Genomic DNA, 20239 nt, shown 5'->3' with positions numbered 1-20239 from the left:
AGATCTGGTGGAGAGACCAGGGGACCTGAGATTCAGGACATATTCTGTCTCTATGTCCAACTCCCACAGCAGACTGGGGACTCCCTGGGGCAGAGCTGCATCTGTCCCCTCTCTAAGTGGATGATGGTGAGGTAGATGGTGGATAGATACACAGACGCACAGAGGGATGGTGGGTGAACAGATGGGTGGATGGTGGGTGCATGGATGGTGATGGGACAGACGGGTGGAAGGACGGTGGCTGGATGAACAGGCAGATAAGCGGACAAACAGAAAAATGGGTGGTAAATGCATAAGTGGATGGATGTGTGGGTGGATGATGGATAGCAGATGAGTGGTTAGATGCCTGGGAGCAGCTTGAAAACCGGGAGTGGGACAGCAAGGGAAAACCTCTGAGTCAGGCACTCAGAGATGACCAGCTCCGGGGACAAAGTACAACCCAAGGTAAAAGTCTCCAGATGCCGCCTACAGGCCTGGAACCTTATATGCTCTTGTCTAAACCCACATGCATGATAGTTGCCCTGCTGCATCAGCACTTGGAAATCTGTTGGATGCACAGCTGTGTGTCAGTGTAGACATGAGCACATGGACTGGTGTCACGACGGTCATCGTGTGGAGGGTGGAAATCCCAAAGGCCCTGCCTCCACCGCAGGGCCCGGGCCCCCAGCAGCCGCGCCCCCACCTTCCTCCTGTGGACAGCACTCATCCCATAGTGGGGTCCCACACACACAAGAATGCCTCAAGCTGGCACGCACTGGTGCATCTCGCTGGGCTTCCGGTCTGTGGCTTTCGCCACGAGGGGGTGGAAAATGGTCCCCCCAAGGCAAGTTCACCTCTGGAAGGCTTGGGTTTCTGGTCACACCACCTCCAAACAGCTCCCTGAGTAGGCAAATACAGACACACACAGGCAAGGGGCTGCTTCGGGGAGGGGGCTGCCCACCTGTGACCTTTAACTGGGCCTCCGAGCTACACGAGCCCACTTGGAAACTGATGGTTCCGGCATCCTCTAGGGTCACCTGAAGCAGAGAGGAGGTCTCAGCCTGGCAGCCCTGCTCCCACCATCTCCACAGGCCCCCAGCCCTGTGCTGGGACCTTCCCTCAGCCACACCCCCGGGAGCACCGCGGCTAGGGCAGGTCCCAGGAAAGCCACCTTGTGCAGGGTGAGGCGATGGAGCGTGCCGTCTTCCACAGTGATCTCGTTCATCTCATTGGCCTGCAGCGGCACCCCTCCCAGGGCCCAGCGGGCCTCCTGGCCAGAGGCCCCGGACAGCCGGCACCTGAAATGGGCGTCCTGGCCCTCGCTGAGCTGCAGGTCCTGCAGGGGCTCCAGAATGGTCACCTCAGGGGCTGCACAGAGGGAGATACGGGGTCGGCCTCCCAGTCGGGAGTGCCTCTCAGTCCCCGGGGTCTGCCGCAGCACCCCACCCCAACTCCTGAAGACAGGCACGTGAGGCACCACTCCATCCCAGAGTCACCCAGCACAGGGCCAGCTCCCCACCGGTTCCCCACCCACAAAGGCAGGGATCCAGGGACCTGTGTCTGGCCCACAAGGGCCCGAACCCCCCAGCCCAGAGTGTGCAGCGAGCCTGCCAGGCCCCACTACCTCGGACAATGAGCTGGGCAGAGGACGTGTGGACGCCCACATGGAAAGAAATGGTGCCTGCATCCTCGGGGGTCACGCCCGTCAGCCGGAGAGTGTGGGTGCGGCCTCCCCACACGGACACCTCCGTCACCTCATTGTTCTGCAGCGGCAGGCCCTGGAGACGCCACTCCACATTGGTGACTCCGTCCCGTGACACCTCACAAGTGAACTCCACGTCCCCATCCACCTGCACCTCGGCATCCTCCAGCCCCCGCACAATGGTCACCTCCGGCTCTGGGGGATAGGTTACAGGTCCCTTTACCAGCCAGCCCAGAACACCCGAGCCAACCTCCCAGGCCTCCTCCTCCAGGAAACCTTCCTGAACACCTTCACACTCTTCTCGTCCCAGCCCCTTTGTGCCCCACACACTTGTTACCATGACACTCAACTCCTAGACGGGGCTGGGGGTGCCTGTTTGGAAGGAACATGGGCACTTGTGGGGTGCTGGGCTGCCTCACCCACCCTGGGGCCAGCCCTGCCCCAGCCAGGACGGCAGGAAGGCAAGCCCTTTAAAACAGGCAGGGCTCCATGAGGACGACCAGGCCAGGCTGCCTGCCTGTGGACTTGGGATGCAATGCAGTTTCGGGTGGGGGGCGGGGTGCAGTGTGTTTCCCACTATGAATACTCCTCTCTAGGAACACCTGCACCAGAGGGACGTGGAAAGGAGGAGAGCCAGTAACCCCAGGGCCCTTGGAACAATACCCAGACAAGGGCTTGGCCTTAATGGGAGCTGGGCCAGGCCAGGTGCACCCCCAGAGCAGCCACAAGGGGAGAGGGGGTGGCAGGGAGGGCTCACCTCTGACCATGACAGAGGCCACGGTTTTCTGGCCGCCGGCCACGCAGACATACTCGCCCGTGTCCTTGGCCTCCAGCCGGTGGATCAGCAGCTCACATGTGGTCCCCAGGCGCCTTATCTCATATTTGGGGCCCCCGTGCAGCTCCACACCCTCCTTGAGCCACTGCACGGGGACACCGGTCTCTGTCCCGCTCAGCTCGCAGCGCAGCCGGGCCACACTGCCCGCCTCCTGCTCCGTGCTCTGCAGCTCCTCGCGGAATACGGGCCTAGGGGCTGGAGGGCCAGGGAGGTGCACTTAGGGCTGCCCAGCAAGGCACCCCCCCCCGCGCCCGCTAGGGGACGGAGGGCCCCGAAGAGGGCAAGGCGCTGCTGGGCAGCTCACCTCGGATGGAGAGGCTGGCAGTGCTCTGCGAGTCGCCCGCGTCGCAGGTGTAGTGGCCGGAGTCCTCCGGCTCCGCGCCCCGCACCAGCAGCTCGGCGGTCCTGCCCTCCTGCACCATCTGGTATTTGGCGCACGGGAAGAGCTGCAGAGACCCTTTGCGCCACTCCACGCTGGCGCCCTCTCGGCTCAGCTCGCAGCGCAGGCGTGCCGTGGCGCCCTCGGCCACCTCCTGGGCCTGCAGCTCCCGCAGGAACCGCACAGGTGCAGCTGCGGGGACGCAGAGAGCGTGAGGCGCCGGGCCAGGAGCGCAGGGGTGCTGCCGTGCGTCGGGGAGAGAGTGGGGGCGGGGCCCAGGGTGCCTGCGGGCGTGCAGGGGGGACCCGCCAGGGAGCAGCGATGGGTAGGGAAGGCACCACAGGCACTCGGCTGAGGGTTCTGGGGAGATGAGACTAACCGCTGGGGCGCCATGGCAGACTGGGAGGGGCCAGCTGAGAAGGGTCTGGGGTGGGAACCACGGGGGCGTGGCTGTGGGGGTGCCGAGGCGCGGCTGCAAGGTGCGGGGGGGGGGCAAAGGGGCGTGGCTACAAGGTGCAGTGGGGAACCTCGAGAGCGTGGCTATGGGTGCAGGGGCGTGGCTGCAAGGTGCGGGGGGGGCAAAGGGGCGTGGCTACAAGGTGCAGTGGGGAACCTCGAGGGCGTGGCTGTGGGTGCAGGGGCGTGGCTGCAAGGTGCGGGGGGGGCAAAGGGGCGTGGCTACAAGGTGCAGTGGGGAACCTCGAGGGCGTGGCTATGGGTGCAGGGGCGTGGCTGCAAGGCGCGGAGGGGGGCAAAGGGGCGTGGCTACAAGGTGCAGTGGGGAACCTCGAGGGCGTGGCTATGGGTGCAGGGGCGTGGCTGCAAGGCGCGGAGGGGGGCAAAGGGGCGTGGCTACAAGGTGCAGTGGGGAACCTCGAGGGCGTGGCTATGGGTGCAGGGGCGTGGCTGCAAGGCGCGGAGGGGGCCAAAGGGGCGTGGCTACAAGGTGCAGTGGGGAACCTCGAGGGCGTGGCTATGGGTGCAGGGGCGTGGCTGCAAGGCGCGGAGGGGGCCAAAGGGGCGTGGCTACAAGGTGCAGTGGGGAACCTCGAGGGCGTGGCTATGGGTGCAGGGGCGTGGCTGCAAGGCGCGGGGGGGCAAAGGGGCGTGGCTACAAGGTGCAGTGGGGAACCTCGAGGGCGTGGCTATGGGTGCAGGGGCGTGGCTGCAAGGCGCGGAGGGGGGCAAAGGGGCGTGGCTACAAGGTGCAGTGGGGAACCTCGAGGGCGTGGCTATGGGTGCAGGGGCGTGGCTGCAAGGTGCGGGGGGGGCAAAGGGGCGTGGCTACAAGGTGCAGTGGGGAACCTCGAGGGCGTGGCTATGGGTGCAGGGGCGTGGCTGCAAGGTGCGGGGGGGGCAAAGGGGCGTGGCTACAAGGTGCAGTGGGGAACCTCGAGGGCGTGGCTATGGGTGCAGGGGCGTGGCTGCAAGGTGCGGAGGGGGCCAAAGGGGCGTGGCTATGGGTGCAGAGGGGCACCAAAGGGGCGTGGCTATGGGTGCAGAGGCGTGTCTACACTGCGCAGAGAACTGCAGGGGGGTTTCAAGTGGGGCCTTCACGGGCGTGGCTACAGGACTGGGGTGGGTTCCGCAGGGGTGTGACTATGGGTGCAGAGGGGAACCGCACGGACGAAGGTACAGAGTGCGGGAGAGGAACTGCAGGGGTGGCCATGCGCCGCGGAGGTGAACCACAGGGGCCTGATGGTGGAGGGAATCACGGGTGCAGCCGTGGATGCCACCGGTAACCTCAGCTACTAGGTGGGGACAGAGAGGGCTGAGCTTGCTGCCAGGCCTGACATGTCCCCCGTGGGATGCCCAGGGTGGTGCTGCAGCCCTGAGGCACACCCCAAAGCACAGGGGTCCTGCATGGGGCACAAGTCTTGCCCTGGGGCCCACCTGTAACAGTGAGGGTGGCACTGGTGGTCTGGGGTCCACAGGCACAGGCGTATTCACCCGCATCCTCCCGGCGCAGGTCCCGCAGTACGAGCTCCACTGTGGGGCCCCGCTGCCGAGGCTCTCTGCGCCCATCAGCGTGCACCTCCAGGCCGCCCTTGCTCCAGACCACGGCAGCGTTGGGCTGGGACAGCTCACACCGCAGGGTGACCGAGGCCCCTTCCTCAGCCTGCAGGCTCTGCAGGGGCTCCCTGAATACCACCTGTGGGGCTGAAGGGTAGGCGGGGGGCCGGGAGACACAGGATCAGCGCCGCCATGGGCGTCCCAGCATACAACGGGACACACTGAAGGCGGACAAGTTGGGCAGATTGGGGTGAGGTGAGAGAGAGACACGAGGGGAGAATTCTGTCCCCACCACCAGGAGAGACCCCATGAGGTCATGAGCATGGAGGCCAGTAACCAGACAAAGGACACAGGACAGTAGAACAGACAGAGGACAGAGGAGGGGAGTACCTCTGAGAGCCATAGAAGATGCAGAGACACAGAGACAAGGACCGGCACCCACACACTCCATGTGGTCACACACGGTCTTTACCCATGACAGTAAGCTTGGCCGACGTCCTCTCCTGCCCACACACGCATGAGTACTCCCCAGCATCCGTCACGGCCAGGCCACGGATCTCCAGCTCACATGTGGTCCCATCCTGCCTCAGGGTGACTCTGTCCCCAGCTCTGACGGTCTCAGACCCCTTCTTCCACTCCACGGGGGCCTCCTTGCTCAATTCACAGCGCAGCATGGCTGTGGCACCTTCCGTGGCCTCCTCATCCCTTAGACTTTTTGTGAACTTGGCAGGCAGGGCTGGGGAGGGTCAAGGTGACACAGCGAACATCAGACTATCTTGGAGACACTTTGTCCATGATGGGAACACCCACAAGAATCACAAACAGTAAAGAGTCACAGCATGGATGACTTAATAAACACACAGATACTGAGGAAGACAAGTAGTCCAGAGTAGACAGACACAAGCCTGGACATGACATCAGGACAAACACAGAATGAGGACATGGACGGTAGGAGAAGCCAGTTAAGCCCACCAGCGAGACACAGACAACCACAATCCTACTAGAGAGAATGTGGTGACAGGGTGACACTATGCAGACACTAAGCCACAGGTCCACATAGTCACATGTGGTCTTTACCCCTGACGGTCAGCCTGGCTGATGTCCTCTCCTGCCCGCACACACACGAGTACTCCCCGGCATCTGCCACGGCCAGGCCACGGATCTCCAGCTCACATGTGGTCCCATCCTGCCTCAGGCTGACTCTGTCCCCAGCCCTGACGGTCTCGGACCCCTTCCTCCACTCCACGGGGGCCTCCTTGCTCAGCTCACAGCGCAGCATGGCCGTGGCCCCTTCCGTGGCTTCTTCCTTCCTCAGGCCCTTGGTGAACTTGGCGGGCAGGGCTGGGGAGTGTCAGAAAGACACAGACACAGTCACGGTCTCTGACCACATGGATGAGATGGGACACAAACATCACAGAGAAGACACAGACCCAACTGGACATGGGCCACGTGCTCGGTGTGTTGAGCATATACTGTGAGCTGTGGCTTCCCTCAGCCTGGCCTGTGCTCAGTGTGGCCGTGGCCTCTTCACTGGCTCCCCAGGACTCACACTTGGTATGACTCTGGCCACCTCAGCTGGGGAGAGTCGGACACAGGAACGGAGATGTTGGGGGCAGGACACAGTGGGACAGAGGACAAGACAGGCTCCCAAAGGACAACAGGACCAGCAGTGACCAAGGGCTGGGAAGGGGCTGGGATGCTGGCTTCTCGTGGCTCACACAACAGCCCAGGAGACAAGGCAGATTCCAGGGAGTAATGGATGGAGGGTAACACCAAGACAACGTGGGAGGGAAGAAACGCGAACACGGACTGAGTGCAGGTGCACATCACAAAGTCAACTGGACACCAGAACACAGCTCTGCTTGGCCGCGTGCGGTCTTTACCCCTGACGGTCAGCGTGGCCGATGTCCTCTCCTGCCCGCACACACACGAGTACTCCCCGGCATCTGCCACGGCCAGGCCACGGATCTCCAGCTCACATGTGGTCCCATCCTGCCTCAGGCTGACTCTGTCCCCAGCCCTGACGGTCTCGGACCCCTTCTTCCACTCCACGGGGGCCTCCTTGCTCAGCTCACAGCGCAGCATGGCCGTGGCCCCTTCCGTGGCTTCTTCCTTCCTCAGGCCCTTGGTGAACTTGGCGGGCAGGGCTGGGGAGTGTCAAAAAGACACAGACACAGTCACGGTCTCTGACCACATGGATGAGATGGGACACAAACATTACAGAGAAGACACAGACCCAACTGGACACGGGCCACGTGCTCAGTGTGTTGAGCATATGCTGTGAGCTGTGGCTTCCCTCAGCCTGGCCTGTGCTCAGTGTGGCCGTGGCCTCTTCACTGGCTCCCCAGGACTCACACTTGGTATGACTCTGGCCACCTCAGCTGGGGAGAGTCGGACACAGGAACGGAGATGTTGGGGGCAGGACACAGTGGGACAGAGGACAAGACAGGCTCCCAAAGGACAACAGGACCAGCAGTGACCAAGGGCTGGGAAGGGGCTGGGATGCTGGCTTCTCGTGGCTCACACAACAGCCCAGGAGACAAGGCAGATTCCAGGGAGTAATGGATGGAGGGTAACACCAAGACAACGTGGGAGGGAAGAAACGCGAACACGGACTGAGTGCAGGTGCACATCACAAAGTCAACTGGACACCAGAACACAGCTCTGTTTGACCACACACGGTCTTTACCCCTGACGGTCAGCGTGGCCGATGTCCTCTCCTGCCCGCACACACACGAGTACTCCCCGGCATCTGCCACGGCCAGGCCACAGATCTCCAGCTCACATGTGGTCCCATCCTGCCTCAGGCTGACTCTGTCCCCAGCTCTGAGGGTCTCGGACCCCTTCCTCCACTCCACAGGGGCCACCTTGTTAAGCTCACAATGCAGTGTGGCCATGGCCCCTTCCGTGGCCTCTTCCTTCCTCAGGCCCTTGGTGAACTTGGCGGGCAAGGCTGGGGAGTGTCAGAAAGACACAGACACAGTCACGGTCTCTGACCACATGGATGAGATGGGACACGAATATCACAGAGAAGACACAGACCCAACTGGACATGGGCCACGTGCTGTGAGGTGTGGCTTCCCTCAGCCTGGCCTGTGCTCATTGTGGCCATGACCTCTTCAGTAGCTCCTTAGTCCTCATATTTTGTATGACTCTAGCCAACATGGCTGGGGGAGCCAAGAAGTAGGGAGAACAGTAGGCTGTCTGGGGGACTTGTGTTCAGGACAGGTACACACACAAGGATCAAACAACTACAGAGTTGCCACGGCATGAATGAGACACACATGCAGAGATGGTGAGGGAGGCAAATGGCCTTGCAGAAACCAGGGGCACAAAGGACTGGACACAAACAGCAGGACATCTGCTGAATGAGGACACAGGCTCCAGGACAGACACAGAAATCACAGTTGGAAAGACACAGATGCCCACGAAGCCCTACAAAGAATAAGGGGTGACAGGAGATGATGCACAGACACCAAGCCAGAGGCCCACATGGCCACAAATAGTCTTTACCCCTGACGGTCAGCGTGGCCGATGTCCTCTCCTGCCCGCACACACACGAGTACTCCCCGGCATCTGCCACGGCCAGGCCACGGATCTCCAGCTCACATGTGGTCCCATCCTGCCTCAGGCTGACTCTGTCCCCAGCTCTGAGGGTCTCGGACCCCTTCCTCCACTCCACAGGGGCCTCCTTGCTCAGCTCACAGCGCAGCATGGCCATGGCCCCTTCCGTGGCCTCCTCAGCCTTCAGACTTTTTGTGAACTTGGCAGGAAGGGCTGGGGAAAGTCAAGGTGACACAGGGAACATCAGACTGGGCAATATGAGGAGTCAGGATGTGGACATTCAACAGGGAAACACATTCTGGAGCAAATAAGCAACCAAAGTATGGACACTCAGACACAAGGACACAGAGGACACAGAGAAGGTGGCATCCTCAAAGGGCCTCGGGACATGGACATACATGCGGAAATGACCACAGTGCCCACAGCGGACGTCTTCCCACCTGTCCCATGGCCCGCCCTGCTTCAGACTGGATTCAAGGGCCCAGTTCCTCCTCTACTCCACACAAGCTGTCCTACTCAGGTCACACCACGGTCAGTGGCTCCCTATATCGTGGCAGTTTGGGGATCCTGTCAGATGTAGCCAAGGAAGGAGACGTGAACAAGGTCCCTTAAACTCTCTCTGCACAGGAACAAGACGCACCCTGCTGGGAGGGAAACAGGAGCTGCCCTTCTCCTGTCCTGTCACCTTACAGCAGCTGTCCTTGTGACCAGTACTTCTAGAAACAGCTCTTCTGGGCCACCTGCTGCCAGTCAACCTAGGTCGTCTGGCCCTGGGCTAGAGGGCACTGAGACTGCAGGGCAGGTACCACTGCCCATGGCCCATGAGGTCACCCAGTGCCTCCTTGGCAAAGATGCTGTGCCTGGCCACACGGCTCAAGTGGCACAGGGGCCTGGTTTTGCTCTTGGAGCCCTTCAGGATGTGGGAGGTGGCCTCATCCTGCCCTCCCATCTGCTTCCCTGCAGGAAGTAACTGGGACCCAAAAGGGCCCCTGAGGACCCCAGCCCAAGGAGACACCAGCCACACCGTGGTCAGGCCCTGTGCATCCCCAAGGGTCTTGGGCCCCTCACCACACTACACGGTGGGCCCCCCTCCCTTGGCCTGCCCAGGCCTCGGGACCTTTGTGAATGGGGGTGGTCAGGCCTGGGAGACTCAGACAGACACAGACCATGAACTCAAGCCAAAGAGAAGGAAAGGCCACAGACACAGAGCTGGAAACATGGCTGCCTATCGGAGGCAGGGTCTCTGGGGATGGCAGGCGGGACGCCCCATAGGAGGTGGCTCCGTGCACAGGGGCTCCCCCCACATGCCTCCTCCAGCCCCACCCCCAAAGGCCATGGCCCGGTCACCGCGGACCCCTGAACAGCCCTCCTGCTCCAGCTGACACAACCCTGCCCTTCCCTGTGCATCGTGCTCCACCCCAGTCGGACATACCATGCCCCACTGGACCCTCCTACGGCTGCTGCGAGCACAGCCCACCCACCTGCCAGTCACCACACCTGGACCCTCACCCAACCGTGGACACTCACCTGTCTTCCTGGGTCAGGCACTCCTGACCTTCCCCCCTTCTACACCAAAACCTCACCTCCCCCCACACCTTGTCATGCAGCCCCCACATGGGGTCACCACCGTACCCCCATCAGCTCACCTCCTCACCCGTCTCGACTCACCTCACTCTCTACACTCAACTCACCTCACCTCAACCTTCGTACTTACCTCGACAAACCTGATCTCCAGGTCCCACAACCCTCTGCTTCATCCCTGTACCCAGATCTCGTCTCCCTCCACCCTCCACACCCACACTCTACCCCCTAAGCTCTCCCGTGGCCCTGCATGTGTGTCCTGGCTCTCCTCCTTCACCAGCCTCCTGGCATCCCTGTCTGGAATGCCAAGCTTCAACCTCTTCCCAGCTCCTCCTCTGCATACTCCCTTCAGAGGCCTCAAGAAGGCTCTAAATCTCTGTTTGTATTGTGGGATGCCCCCGTCTCTCCCCTAGATGTGGCCCCCTGGGGGCAGGAAGGTCCTTGTGCCCTGCAGTTTATCCAAAACGAGTGTCACACGAGGAGGTCCTAGGGATTCGTGCTGCAGGATGCAGGAGACACACAGAGAAGCAGGAGGACCATGCAGTGACCAGGCAGAGCAACAGAACCTGACAGGTTTGGGACACGGAGACACTGCTCCACATGGTCACACATGGTCCTCACCTTTGATGGTCAGCGTGGCCGATGTCCTCTCCTGTCCGCACACACACGAGTACTCCCCGGCATCTGCCACGGCCAGGCCACGGATCTCCAGCTCACACGCAGTCCCGTCCTGCCTCAGGCTGACTCTGTCCCCAGCTCTGAGGGTCTCAGACCCCTTCTTCCACTCCACGGGGGCCGCCTTGCTCAGCTCACAGCGCAGCGTGGCCGTGGCCCCTTCCGTGGCCTCCTTGCTTCTCAGTCTCCCTATGAACTCAGCAGGCAGGGCTGGGAAAATTCAGACACAGAACATCAGGTTCTCTGGAGATTGTTGGGGGCAGGACATGACAGGACAGAGGACAAGACAGGCTCCCATAGGACAACAGGACCAGCTGTGACCAAGGGCTGGGAAGGGGCTGGGATGCTGGCTTCTCGTGGCTCACACAACAGCCCAGGAGACAAGGCAGATTCCATGGAGTAACGGATGGAGGGTAACACCAAGAGAACGTGGGAGAGAAGGAACATGAACACGGACTGAGTGCAGGTGCACATCACAAAGTCAACTGGACACCAGAACACAGCTCTGCTTGGCCGCGTGCGGTCTTTACCCCTGACGGTCAGCGTGGCCGATGTCCTCTCCTGCCCGCACACACACGAGTACTCCCCGGCATCTGCCACGGCCAGGCCATGGATCTCCAGCTCACATGTGGTCCCATCCTGCCTCAGGCTGACTCTGTCCCCAGCCCTGACGGTCTCGGACCCCTTCTTCCACTCCACGGGGGCCTCCTTGCTCAGCTCACAGCGCAGCGTGGCCGTGGCCCCTTCCGTGGCCTCCTTGCTTCTCATTCTCCCTATGAACTCAGCAGGCGAGGCTGCAACACGGCCGACAGACAGAGAATGCCATTTACATCCTCCCACAGGGACGAAAGGGGTTCGTGGGCGGGCAGACGGGGCTGCTTACCCTTCACAGTGAGCGTGGCCACGGTCCTCTGGTCCCCGAAGCAGCAGGAGTACGGCCCGCTGTCCTGGGGCCGCAGGTCCCGGACCACTAGCTCGAGCACCGTGCCCTCCTGATGCAAACTGTACTTGGGCCCGGGCCGCAGAACCTCCTCTCCACGGCGCCACTCCACGGGCGCGACCACGGACGACAGCTTGCAGCGCAGAGTGGCAGCCCCGCCCTCCAGCACCTCCAGGTCCTTGAGCTCCTCCCGGAAGCGTGCGGGCCGTGCTGTGGGCAGGCACACCTCGGTTCACACCCACCTCCTGCACCCCAGCCGGGGCCCCGTGGTTGCCGGCAGCTGGGGACACAGCAGCCAGCGGGAGATGAGAGCAGAGAAGGGCAGACCGGCATGAACAGTGTCCCCCCAAATTCACAGGCCGGAGCCCCACCCCTCAGAACCTCAGGGCAACCGTGACTGAACAAGGGGTCTTTATGGAGGTAATTAAGGTAAAAGGGGCCACAGGGTTGAGCCTGACCCTGCGAGTCACATAATCCCACAGGCGGAGATGAGGACACAGACACAGACAGACGACAGTACAAGGACACAGGGAGAAATCGGCACGTCCATGCCACGGAGAGAGGCCCTGGGAGAAGCCGGTGGTGCCCACGCCTGGACCTGGGACTTCCCAGCCCCGGGATAGGGAGACTGTCCACGTCTGTCGCTGGACCGCCCAGCCTGTGGCATGGTGTTGAACAACCCATGCTAACCGAGCAGGGGGAGACCAGCCAAGTCCGAGGGAGGGGACACGGGGGTCAGGACAAGACACAGGCACGAAGCAAGAAGCAGGCAGCTGCTCAGGAGACGACAGGGGCGGGGGGGGGGGACACCTCCAGCAGCAGCAGAGCCCTGAGACGGAGAGAGGGGAGACGCTGGGGTCCCAGGGCCCCCACCCTGAGATGGAGTGTGAGCCCAGGAACTTACCGTGGACCCTGACAATGGAGCTGGTCCAGGAGCCCTCAGACTCACACTTATAGCGCCCACCATCCTGCAGGGTGGCTCCAGTAATGACCAGCTGGGCCCGGTGGCCCTCCTGGCTCAGCCGGCAGCGAGCCGATGGCCGCAGGGCCTTCCCGTCCTTGGTCCAGGACACAGGGCTGTCCGAGGTGGTGGTGTCACAGATCAGGGTCAGGTCCTCCCCCTCCGTGACAGTAGCGTCTGTGAGCTCACGGGAGAACACACTCAGCTTTTCTGGGGGTACAGAGAGACACACAGGATGCTTGGGGACTCCTGCAGACAAATCAGCTCCCTGGCTAGGTGTGCAGCTGCCCCCTCGGGCCAGGGCCACTCATGGGCTGCCAGGGGTATGAGGCAGGCCTGGCACAGCGCAGTCCACCCTGTGGGGATAGGGGATCACCCTCCAACAGCCCACCTCACTGGGGTCCACAGGCTGGGCACCATCCCCATGAGCCCCAGGGCCATGCTCTGGGTGTGGCCAACATCTGCCCTCCCCACAGCTGCCCCTTAGTCCGTGGACTGGGCCCCCCACGGTGCGGAGCACACAGCCCACCTGTGACCTGCAGTGTGGCTGAGGCCCGCTGGTCCCCCGCCTCAAAGTGGATGGTGCCTGAGTCCTTGAGAGCCAGCTGCCGCAGGGTGAGCACGTGGTACCCGCCGGGCTGAGCCTGGATCTCATTGAGCTCATTGGGGTGCAGGGGCGTCTGATCCAGGAACCACTGCACAGGCCCGTAGTCGGCGGGGGAGATGCGGCAGGAGAAGGTGGCTGACGAGCCCTCGTGCACCTCCACATCCTCCAGGTCCTCTGTGATGAGCACCCTCTGGCCTACAGGGCGCAGACCCGCAATCAGGGTCCCCTGCGGCCAGTTGCTGCTGGAAATCGGCCGTCCCCACTCCCGGGTCGCTCGTCCCGTGGGCCGTCCCCACTCCCGGGTCGCTCGTCCCGTGGGCCGTCCCCACTCCCGGGTCGCTCGTCCCGTGGGCCGTCCCCACTCCCGGGTCGCTCGTCCCGTGGGCCGTCCCCACTCCCGGGTCGCTCGTCCCGTGGGCCGTCCCCACTCCTGGGCCACTCATCCCGTGGGCCATCCCGCTCCCAGGCTGCATGTCCCGTGGGCCGTCCCAGCTCCTGGGCCGCATGTCCCATGGACCATCCCCATTGGCTCCGGCATGGGGGACCAGGCTCACACCAGCACAGAGGAAGGGCTCGCAGCCATGGCTACACAAATTCGCACCAGGTCCCACCAGCAGGGCCTCAGAGATGAGACCACCACTCCCAGGAACAGGGAAACTGAAGCTGGTCTCGGAGGGCCTCTGAGCCCCCTCCAGACCCAGCTCCCAGCCAGTCCCCTACAGGCCAGGACCCCGCCGGGCCTCACCCTGCACCAGGAGCCGAGCCTGGGAGCAGGCCTGGCCGATGTCGCAGGTGTAGGTGTCACTGTCTGCCTTGGTCAGGCCACTGATGGTCAGCTTCAGGGTCAGGCCATCCTGGCTGGGTGTGTGCTTCCCTGAGGCAGGCAGCTCCATAAGCCCCTTACGCCAGGTCACCACGGCGGCAGGCCGCTCAGTCCTGCACACAAACACGGCCGTGCCCTTCTCCGTCCCCTGCAGATCAGCCAGCTCCTCCGTGAACCGGTTTGCCTTTTCTGGGAGGGGTGGGAAGGGGTGGGGGTGAGGGCTGTGCAGGCCCTAGGCCAGCCCCTTGGACAGGGAACAGCCCCCACCGTGGGCAGCTCTCCTGCTGAGGCCACGGGGACCCCTCCCCGGGTCTCTTGTGGGGTCACCTTCCACACGGAGGCTCGCTGTGCTCTTGGAAGCCTCTGTCTCACACGTGTACTCGCCGGAGTCCTTGGGCGAGACAGCATGGACCACCAGCATGGCCCGAGGGCCGTCCACGACGAGGTCGTACTTCTGACTCTTGCGAATGGCCTTCCCGTCCCTCAGCCAGCGCACTGGGGTGCCGGCGCGGGACAGCTCACAGCTCAGCACCACATCCTCGCCCGGAGCAGCCTGCCGGTGCTCCAGGGGCTTCACGATGTCCGCGGGCCTCTCTGGAGAGGGCAGGGCGGCCACCATGAGACACGGCCAGGCCCCAGCCATGCTTATGGGGAGGGTGGGGCAAGTGACCATGGGGACCTTGGGCCCTGGAAATCAGGAGCCAGAGTGGTCATGGGGAGGGAGCTGGGGAGAGGACAGAGGAGGCCACAGACTCTCACACCTCGGCCCCCTTCAGAGCCTGGGACAGAAAGCGTGGCCACAGGCAGCAAGAGCTGGGGACTGGGTGTCACCACCGCACCTGGATTTGATTCATGCCAGGTGCTTGAATTCAGGAAGAGCAGCGGCGACTTGCCAGCCCAGGGAGCCATGAGCCTAGGGGCTCCCACAGCTGTCAGACCACACACCAGAGACCAGAAGCCCTGCTTCTGCCCGGAGTCTGGAAACAGGGAGCTCCTTTGGATGACTAAGCCCCAGCCCCCAACAGGGTCTCTGGGTCTCCAACCGGGGAGCTACCCAAGGGGACAGTCCCCAGGAGCACCCCATTCCGGCCTGAGGCCCCATGGCACCCCCAGCCCCATGGAGACAGGCGCCCATCCCTGCCCCGTACCCACCTCGGACAACGAGGGAGGCCTTGGAGGTGAGGTCCAGTATGGAGAATGTCACCTCCCCAGCGTCACTAGGAGCAGCGTCTTGGACAACCAGGGTGTACTTGCGGCCCTGGCGGCTGGCCTGGAAGCGGCCCGAGCCACCCACCGTCTTCCCACCCACGGTCCACGTGGCCACGTCGCCGGTGTTCTCGTGGGACAGGACACACTCGAACGTGCAGCTCTGGCCCTCCAGCACCTCCACCATCTTCAGCCTCTTGGTGATGCCCACGTGCAGGTCTGTGGGCCACAGGAGATGGCGGTCGCCCCAGGCCAGGCTCTTGGACCCCAACCCCTCCCCCACCCCAGTCTGGCACCGTCAAGCCCAGAGCTGCCCCAGGCCAGACCCCATGACAGCTGAACCCTCACTCCCACCCCTGCAGCCCTAATCCTGGGGGGCCTGCTGTCACTTCCAGTCCACTACAGGATAAGCACTGTCCACAGCGGTCACAGCTTGAACACTCCCGAAGGCCAAGGACGGGAGTCCCGAATGAAGGGGCTGTCTAGCTCTAGCACAGACTCACCATGCTGCCCTGCCCCCTTCCCTTTCTGTCCTCAAACCCCAGCCAGCCTGGCAGGGACCCGCCACAGGGTGACCAGGCAGCAGGCCTGCCGTGCACACGCAAATGAGGGAGAATGGGACCGGAGGAGCTGGGCCAGGAGAGCTGTGCACGCAGGAGGTCAGGCTCGGGCTTCGAGGGACATCTGCTGTGCTGGGGGGTAGGGGGCTGCCCTGCTGACCGCATGGGGAGGCACGTGGCCCTCCAACAACCACCTTCACCAGGCTGTGCCTGTGGCCGGGGAGTCCCTCCAGGGCATCCTACGTCTGACATCTTGGCTTCTGCTGCCAGCCACCCCCAAGCCCTGACCCTGACTGTACCCCTTTGCGACCCCCACAGCTGTCCACACACAGTTCCTGATGCCGGGGGACTGTCTCCAGCCCCCGGGACTCTATCAGGCACTGCCAGTCCAGTCTCCCCAGCCCTCCCCTTGCTCATCGGCCCTCACCGGCCTGCCTGTACCTGGGCCTCCTGGGATCACATCCAGCCTCCTCCTCCAGGAGCCCGTCCTGACCTCCAGAGCCCTGCAGGGCAGCCTCCGGCCTTGGAGAAGGGGTGGGCCCAGGGCAGAGGCAGCCCTCCCCCCACACACAGACCTGGCAGCAGCCCCGCGCCCTGAAACTGGTTCCGCCCCAGACCCGGCCCTGCCTCCGGGAAGCAGCCCCGCCCCCTGGAACGGACCCCGCCCCTGGACCCGCCTTGCCCCCCTGGACGCGGCTCCACCCCCTGGGCCTGGACCTGCCTCCTGGACCCGCCCCGCCCCTTGGTCGCGGCTCCACCCCCTGGGCCTGGACCTGTCTCCTGACCCGACCCGGCCCCTGGAACGGACCCCGCGCCTGGACCCGACCCGCCCCCTGGCCGCTGCAGCAACCCCTGGGCTTGGACCTGCCTCCTGGACCCGCCCCACCCCCTGGCCGCAGCTGCACCCCCTGGCCGCGCTGTCCCGGCGCCAGCCACGCACCGTGCACAGTGACTCTGGCGCGGGTCTCCTCGGAGCCCACGCTGCACGTGTAGAGGCCGGTGTCGTCCCGACTCAGGTCATGCACCACAAGCCCGCGCGTGCCCGCCGTGTGCAAGAAGTCGTACTTGTCGCTGGGGCCCAGTTCCACGCTGTCTTTCCGCCACACCACGCGGGCCTGAGGGTCCGAGACCTCGCACTGCAGGGCCAGCGTGCCCCGCTCCTCCGCGGACACATCATCGAGAGCCTTCAGGAACACCACTGGCTTTGCTGGGGGTGGGGGGGGGCATGTGGACAGGTGAGCGAGCGCCTCCTCAGGCCTGCAGAGAGCCCGGCGCCCCTTCCTGGGAGGACCCTAAGGGCCCGCAGGGACGCCTCACCTTTGACCTCCAGGCGGGCGGTGACCGACACCTTGGGGGAGCAGGCGCGCACGGTGCCCGCGTCTGCGCGCCGAACCCGCTTCAGCACCAGCGTGTGGCGCTGGCCCTCGTGGGTGATCTCATGGAAGCTGTCCTTGTACAGAGGCGCGCCGTTGAGCGACCACTCCAGCTCCTCGTCCGCATGGGACAGCTCGCAGGAGAAACAGGCTCGGCCCTCCTCCGTGACTTCTACGTCCTGCAGTGGCTGCGTCACGATCACCTCGCGCGCTGCCAGGGGCACGGCAGGCCGCTCAGCACCGGTCCCAGGCGTCCCCCGCCCTCAGAGACCCTCCAGGGCCCCGTGCGCCCTCGCGCGCTGCCAGGGGCACGGCAGGCCGCTCAGCACCGGTCCCGGGCGTCCCCCGCCCCCGGAGACCCTCCCAGGGCCCCGTGCGCCCTCGCGCGCTGCCAGGGGCACGGCAGGCCGCTCAGCACCGGTCCCGGGCGTCCCCCGCCCTCAGACACCCTCCCAGGGCCCCGTGCGCCCTCGCGCGCTGCCAGGGGCACGGCAGGCAGCTCAGCACCAGTCCCGGGCGTCCCCCACCCCCGGAGACCCTCCAGGGCCCCCTGCGCCCTCGCGCGCTGCCGGGGCACAGTGGGCCGCTCAGCCTCCGCCGCGGGCGCCTCCCCCGGAGATCCTTCCAGGGCCTCGGGCGCCCTCAGTACCTTCCACGGTGACCTCCGTGCTGCTCTGGGCGCTGCCGGCTTGGCACCGGTAGACGCCGGCGTCCGCGGGTGTGAGGCGGAGGATTCGCAGCTCCGCCATGTGGCCCTCCAGGCTCATCTTGAACTTCTCAGAGGGTGCCAGGGGAGTGTCGTCCTTGTACCACTGCACGGCCTTGGGGGGCGGCTTGAAGTCGCAGGACAGGACCACCGACTGCTGCTCGCGCCCCGCCTTGGGCTCCAGCGGCCGCGTGAGCACCACCGGGATGTCTGCGGCACAAGGGGAGAGGGCGGCGCTAGGGCCTCCGGGGGACCACGGGTTCCACGCCGGCCCTGGGCCAGGTCCGCGTGCAGCCCACCCGCGCCGCGCGCTCACCTGAGACCACCAGGCGCGCGGTGGAGCGCGACTTGCCGATGGTGAAGTGCACCGGCCCGGTCATGGTGGAGCAGGTGCGCCGCAGCGCCAGGCGATGCACGGTGCCCTCCTGTTCCATGCCCACGTTGGGCCCCGCCTGCAGCACCGTCTTTCCCAGGAGCCACTTGGGCGGCCGCACCGACGGAATGGAGGTCTCGCACTCGAACCAGGCGGGGGCGGGCTCCATCACGGTGACGTCCTGCAGGCCGCGCACGATGGTGATGGATTGCTCTGTGGGTGAGGGATTGGTCACCAGCGCGGTCCGGCAGAGAGGACTGACGCCACCCTGGGACTCCGGAGAGGTGCCCGCACGGCGCTGCCCGCACCTTCCACGAAGAACTGGGCGCTGGTCTTCACGTCCCCAGCGTCGCAGGTGTACGTGTCCTCGTCCTCGGGCTGCACATCCTTGATGATTAGCTTCCGGTAGAGGCCGTCACTGACCATCTCGTACTTGGGCCCGGGGTGCAGTTCCACGCTGCCCTTGAACCACTGCACCTGCGCACTGGCCCGAGACATCTGGCACTCCAGCACGCCGCGGTGCTTCTCCATGGCTATCTTGTCCCGCAGCGGCCGCAGGATGACCACCGGCAGCTCTGTGGGTGTGGCCGGTGTGGTTGGGGGTGCTCAGAGCTCCAAAACCCCACACCGAAACCGCTGTGGGTGCTCTTCAGCCTCCAACCAGCAGACTCCCACCATGCTCCAGCAGAACAGCCCACACTGGCCGGGTTCACTGTCCAGTGATGGCTATGCCGAGCGTCCCGTCGGGCTTCTCTGGGACCCCACACACACAGCTGACCGGGAGGAAGCTGAGCACACCCACATCCATGCCCCTGGCCCTTCACAAGCTCCTTCCGTGCACCCCTGCTCCCCACACATCCCTGCTTTGCCACATTTCCTCACACCTCCCCCCCGCACACCCCTGCATCAAGCAAATCTACGCCTCCTATGCCTTCCTGCCCCTCCCTCGGCACTGACTCTCTCTTCTCGATGCCCTCACTATCACCAAGGCCACCAGCTAAGGACTGATGCTCGACATCCGCTGGGGTACCGCCTGCTTCTGCCACCTGACAGGGGTGCCACCTGCCCCCGCCACCGGCTGGGGGTGCCACTTGCTTCTGCCACCTGACAGGAGTGTAAACCTGCCCTCATCACCTGCCAGGGGTGCCACCTGCCCCCGCCACTGGCTGGGGTGCCACCTGCCCCCGCCACCTGATGGGGTGCCACCTGCCCCCGCCACCTGCCAGAGGTGCCACCTGCTGGGGTTGCCACCTGCCCCCGCCACCTGCCAGGGGTTGCCACCTGCCCCTGCCACCGGCTGGGGTGCCACCAGCCCGGCCACCTGCCAGGGGTGCCATCTGCCCTCACCACCTCTCCAGCACTTGCTCCAGACCCAGGATTTACTGCTGCCTCCATTTTCGACAAGGAGACCCTGAGCCCTCATACAAAAGGCTGCCTCTCCAAGACCTCTCTCCTCCTTCTGGGTCACTGCTGTCCTCCTCCCAAGAAAGGCCTGGGTGCCCCAAGCCTATTCTGTGGCAACGGACCTGTCAGCCCCTGGGAGGCCCAAAAGGTGTGTGTGCACCCACACACTGCCCAGCAGAGACCCTCCCCTGGACTCCCTCACCTTTCACTCGGAGCTGTGCTCGTGATTCTGCATTTTCCGCGACAAATTTGATCTCCCCAGCATCTTCTGCCAGGACCCTCCGGAAGATGAGAGTGTATTTCCTTCCTGGAAACACAGGCCACTCAGTGCTGGGGGGAGGAGGGCCTGGGGACTGGAGGAGGACGTGCCCTCCCGAAGCCTGCCCACCACCGCACCTTCCTGGCGGGTGCGCACGTTGTCACTGGGCCGAAGCTTAGTGCCCTCCCAGAACCACTGGGCCGGCACCTCGTCGAGCGAGACCTCACAGGAGAACGTGGCACCCTCCTTCTCCATCACCTCCACGTCCTCCAGGGGCCTCACGATCTGGACCTTGCGACCTG

General features: G+C 64.1%; 1 protein-coding gene across 1 annotated transcript in view; it reads right to left on the bottom strand.

The window, feature by feature from the left end:
• The window catches only part of OBSCN (obscurin, cytoskeletal calmodulin and titin-interacting RhoGEF), a gene marked incomplete at its 5' end in the record, with an annotated part of 113769 nt that overhangs the window by 38584 nt on the left and 54946 nt on the right, over positions 1 to 20239 (bottom strand). Inside the window, 24 exons of the mRNA XM_080804163.1 lie at positions 938 to 1013; positions 1148 to 1344; positions 1601 to 1873; positions 2436 to 2708; positions 2818 to 3084; positions 4786 to 5052; positions 5378 to 5641; positions 5983 to 6246; positions 6789 to 7052; positions 7595 to 7858; positions 8419 to 8682; positions 10672 to 10935; positions 11609 to 11875; positions 12570 to 12836; positions 13156 to 13428; positions 13979 to 14245; positions 14384 to 14650; positions 15209 to 15481; positions 16763 to 17029; positions 17140 to 17406; positions 17845 to 18111; positions 18218 to 18487; positions 18583 to 18849; positions 19881 to 19985. Coding sequence (XP_080660289.1) covers positions 938 to 1013; positions 1148 to 1344; positions 1601 to 1873; positions 2436 to 2708; positions 2818 to 3084; positions 4786 to 5052; positions 5378 to 5641; positions 5983 to 6246; positions 6789 to 7052; positions 7595 to 7858; positions 8419 to 8682; positions 10672 to 10935; positions 11609 to 11875; positions 12570 to 12836; positions 13156 to 13428; positions 13979 to 14245; positions 14384 to 14650; positions 15209 to 15481; positions 16763 to 17029; positions 17140 to 17406; positions 17845 to 18111; positions 18218 to 18487; positions 18583 to 18849; positions 19881 to 19985 — 5994 coding nt within the window. The remainder of the gene's footprint in view (positions 1 to 937; positions 1014 to 1147; positions 1345 to 1600; positions 1874 to 2435; positions 2709 to 2817; positions 3085 to 4785; positions 5053 to 5377; positions 5642 to 5982; positions 6247 to 6788; positions 7053 to 7594; positions 7859 to 8418; positions 8683 to 10671; positions 10936 to 11608; positions 11876 to 12569; positions 12837 to 13155; positions 13429 to 13978; positions 14246 to 14383; positions 14651 to 15208; positions 15482 to 16762; positions 17030 to 17139; positions 17407 to 17844; positions 18112 to 18217; positions 18488 to 18582; positions 18850 to 19880; positions 19986 to 20239) is intronic.

This window comes from Martes martes (genome assembly GCF_963455335.1).
Source record: "Martes martes genome assembly, chromosome: 5".
Lineage (NCBI taxonomy): Eukaryota > Metazoa > Chordata > Mammalia > Carnivora > Mustelidae > Martes > Martes martes.
This window is presented reverse-complemented; position numbering and strand designations above follow the sequence as displayed.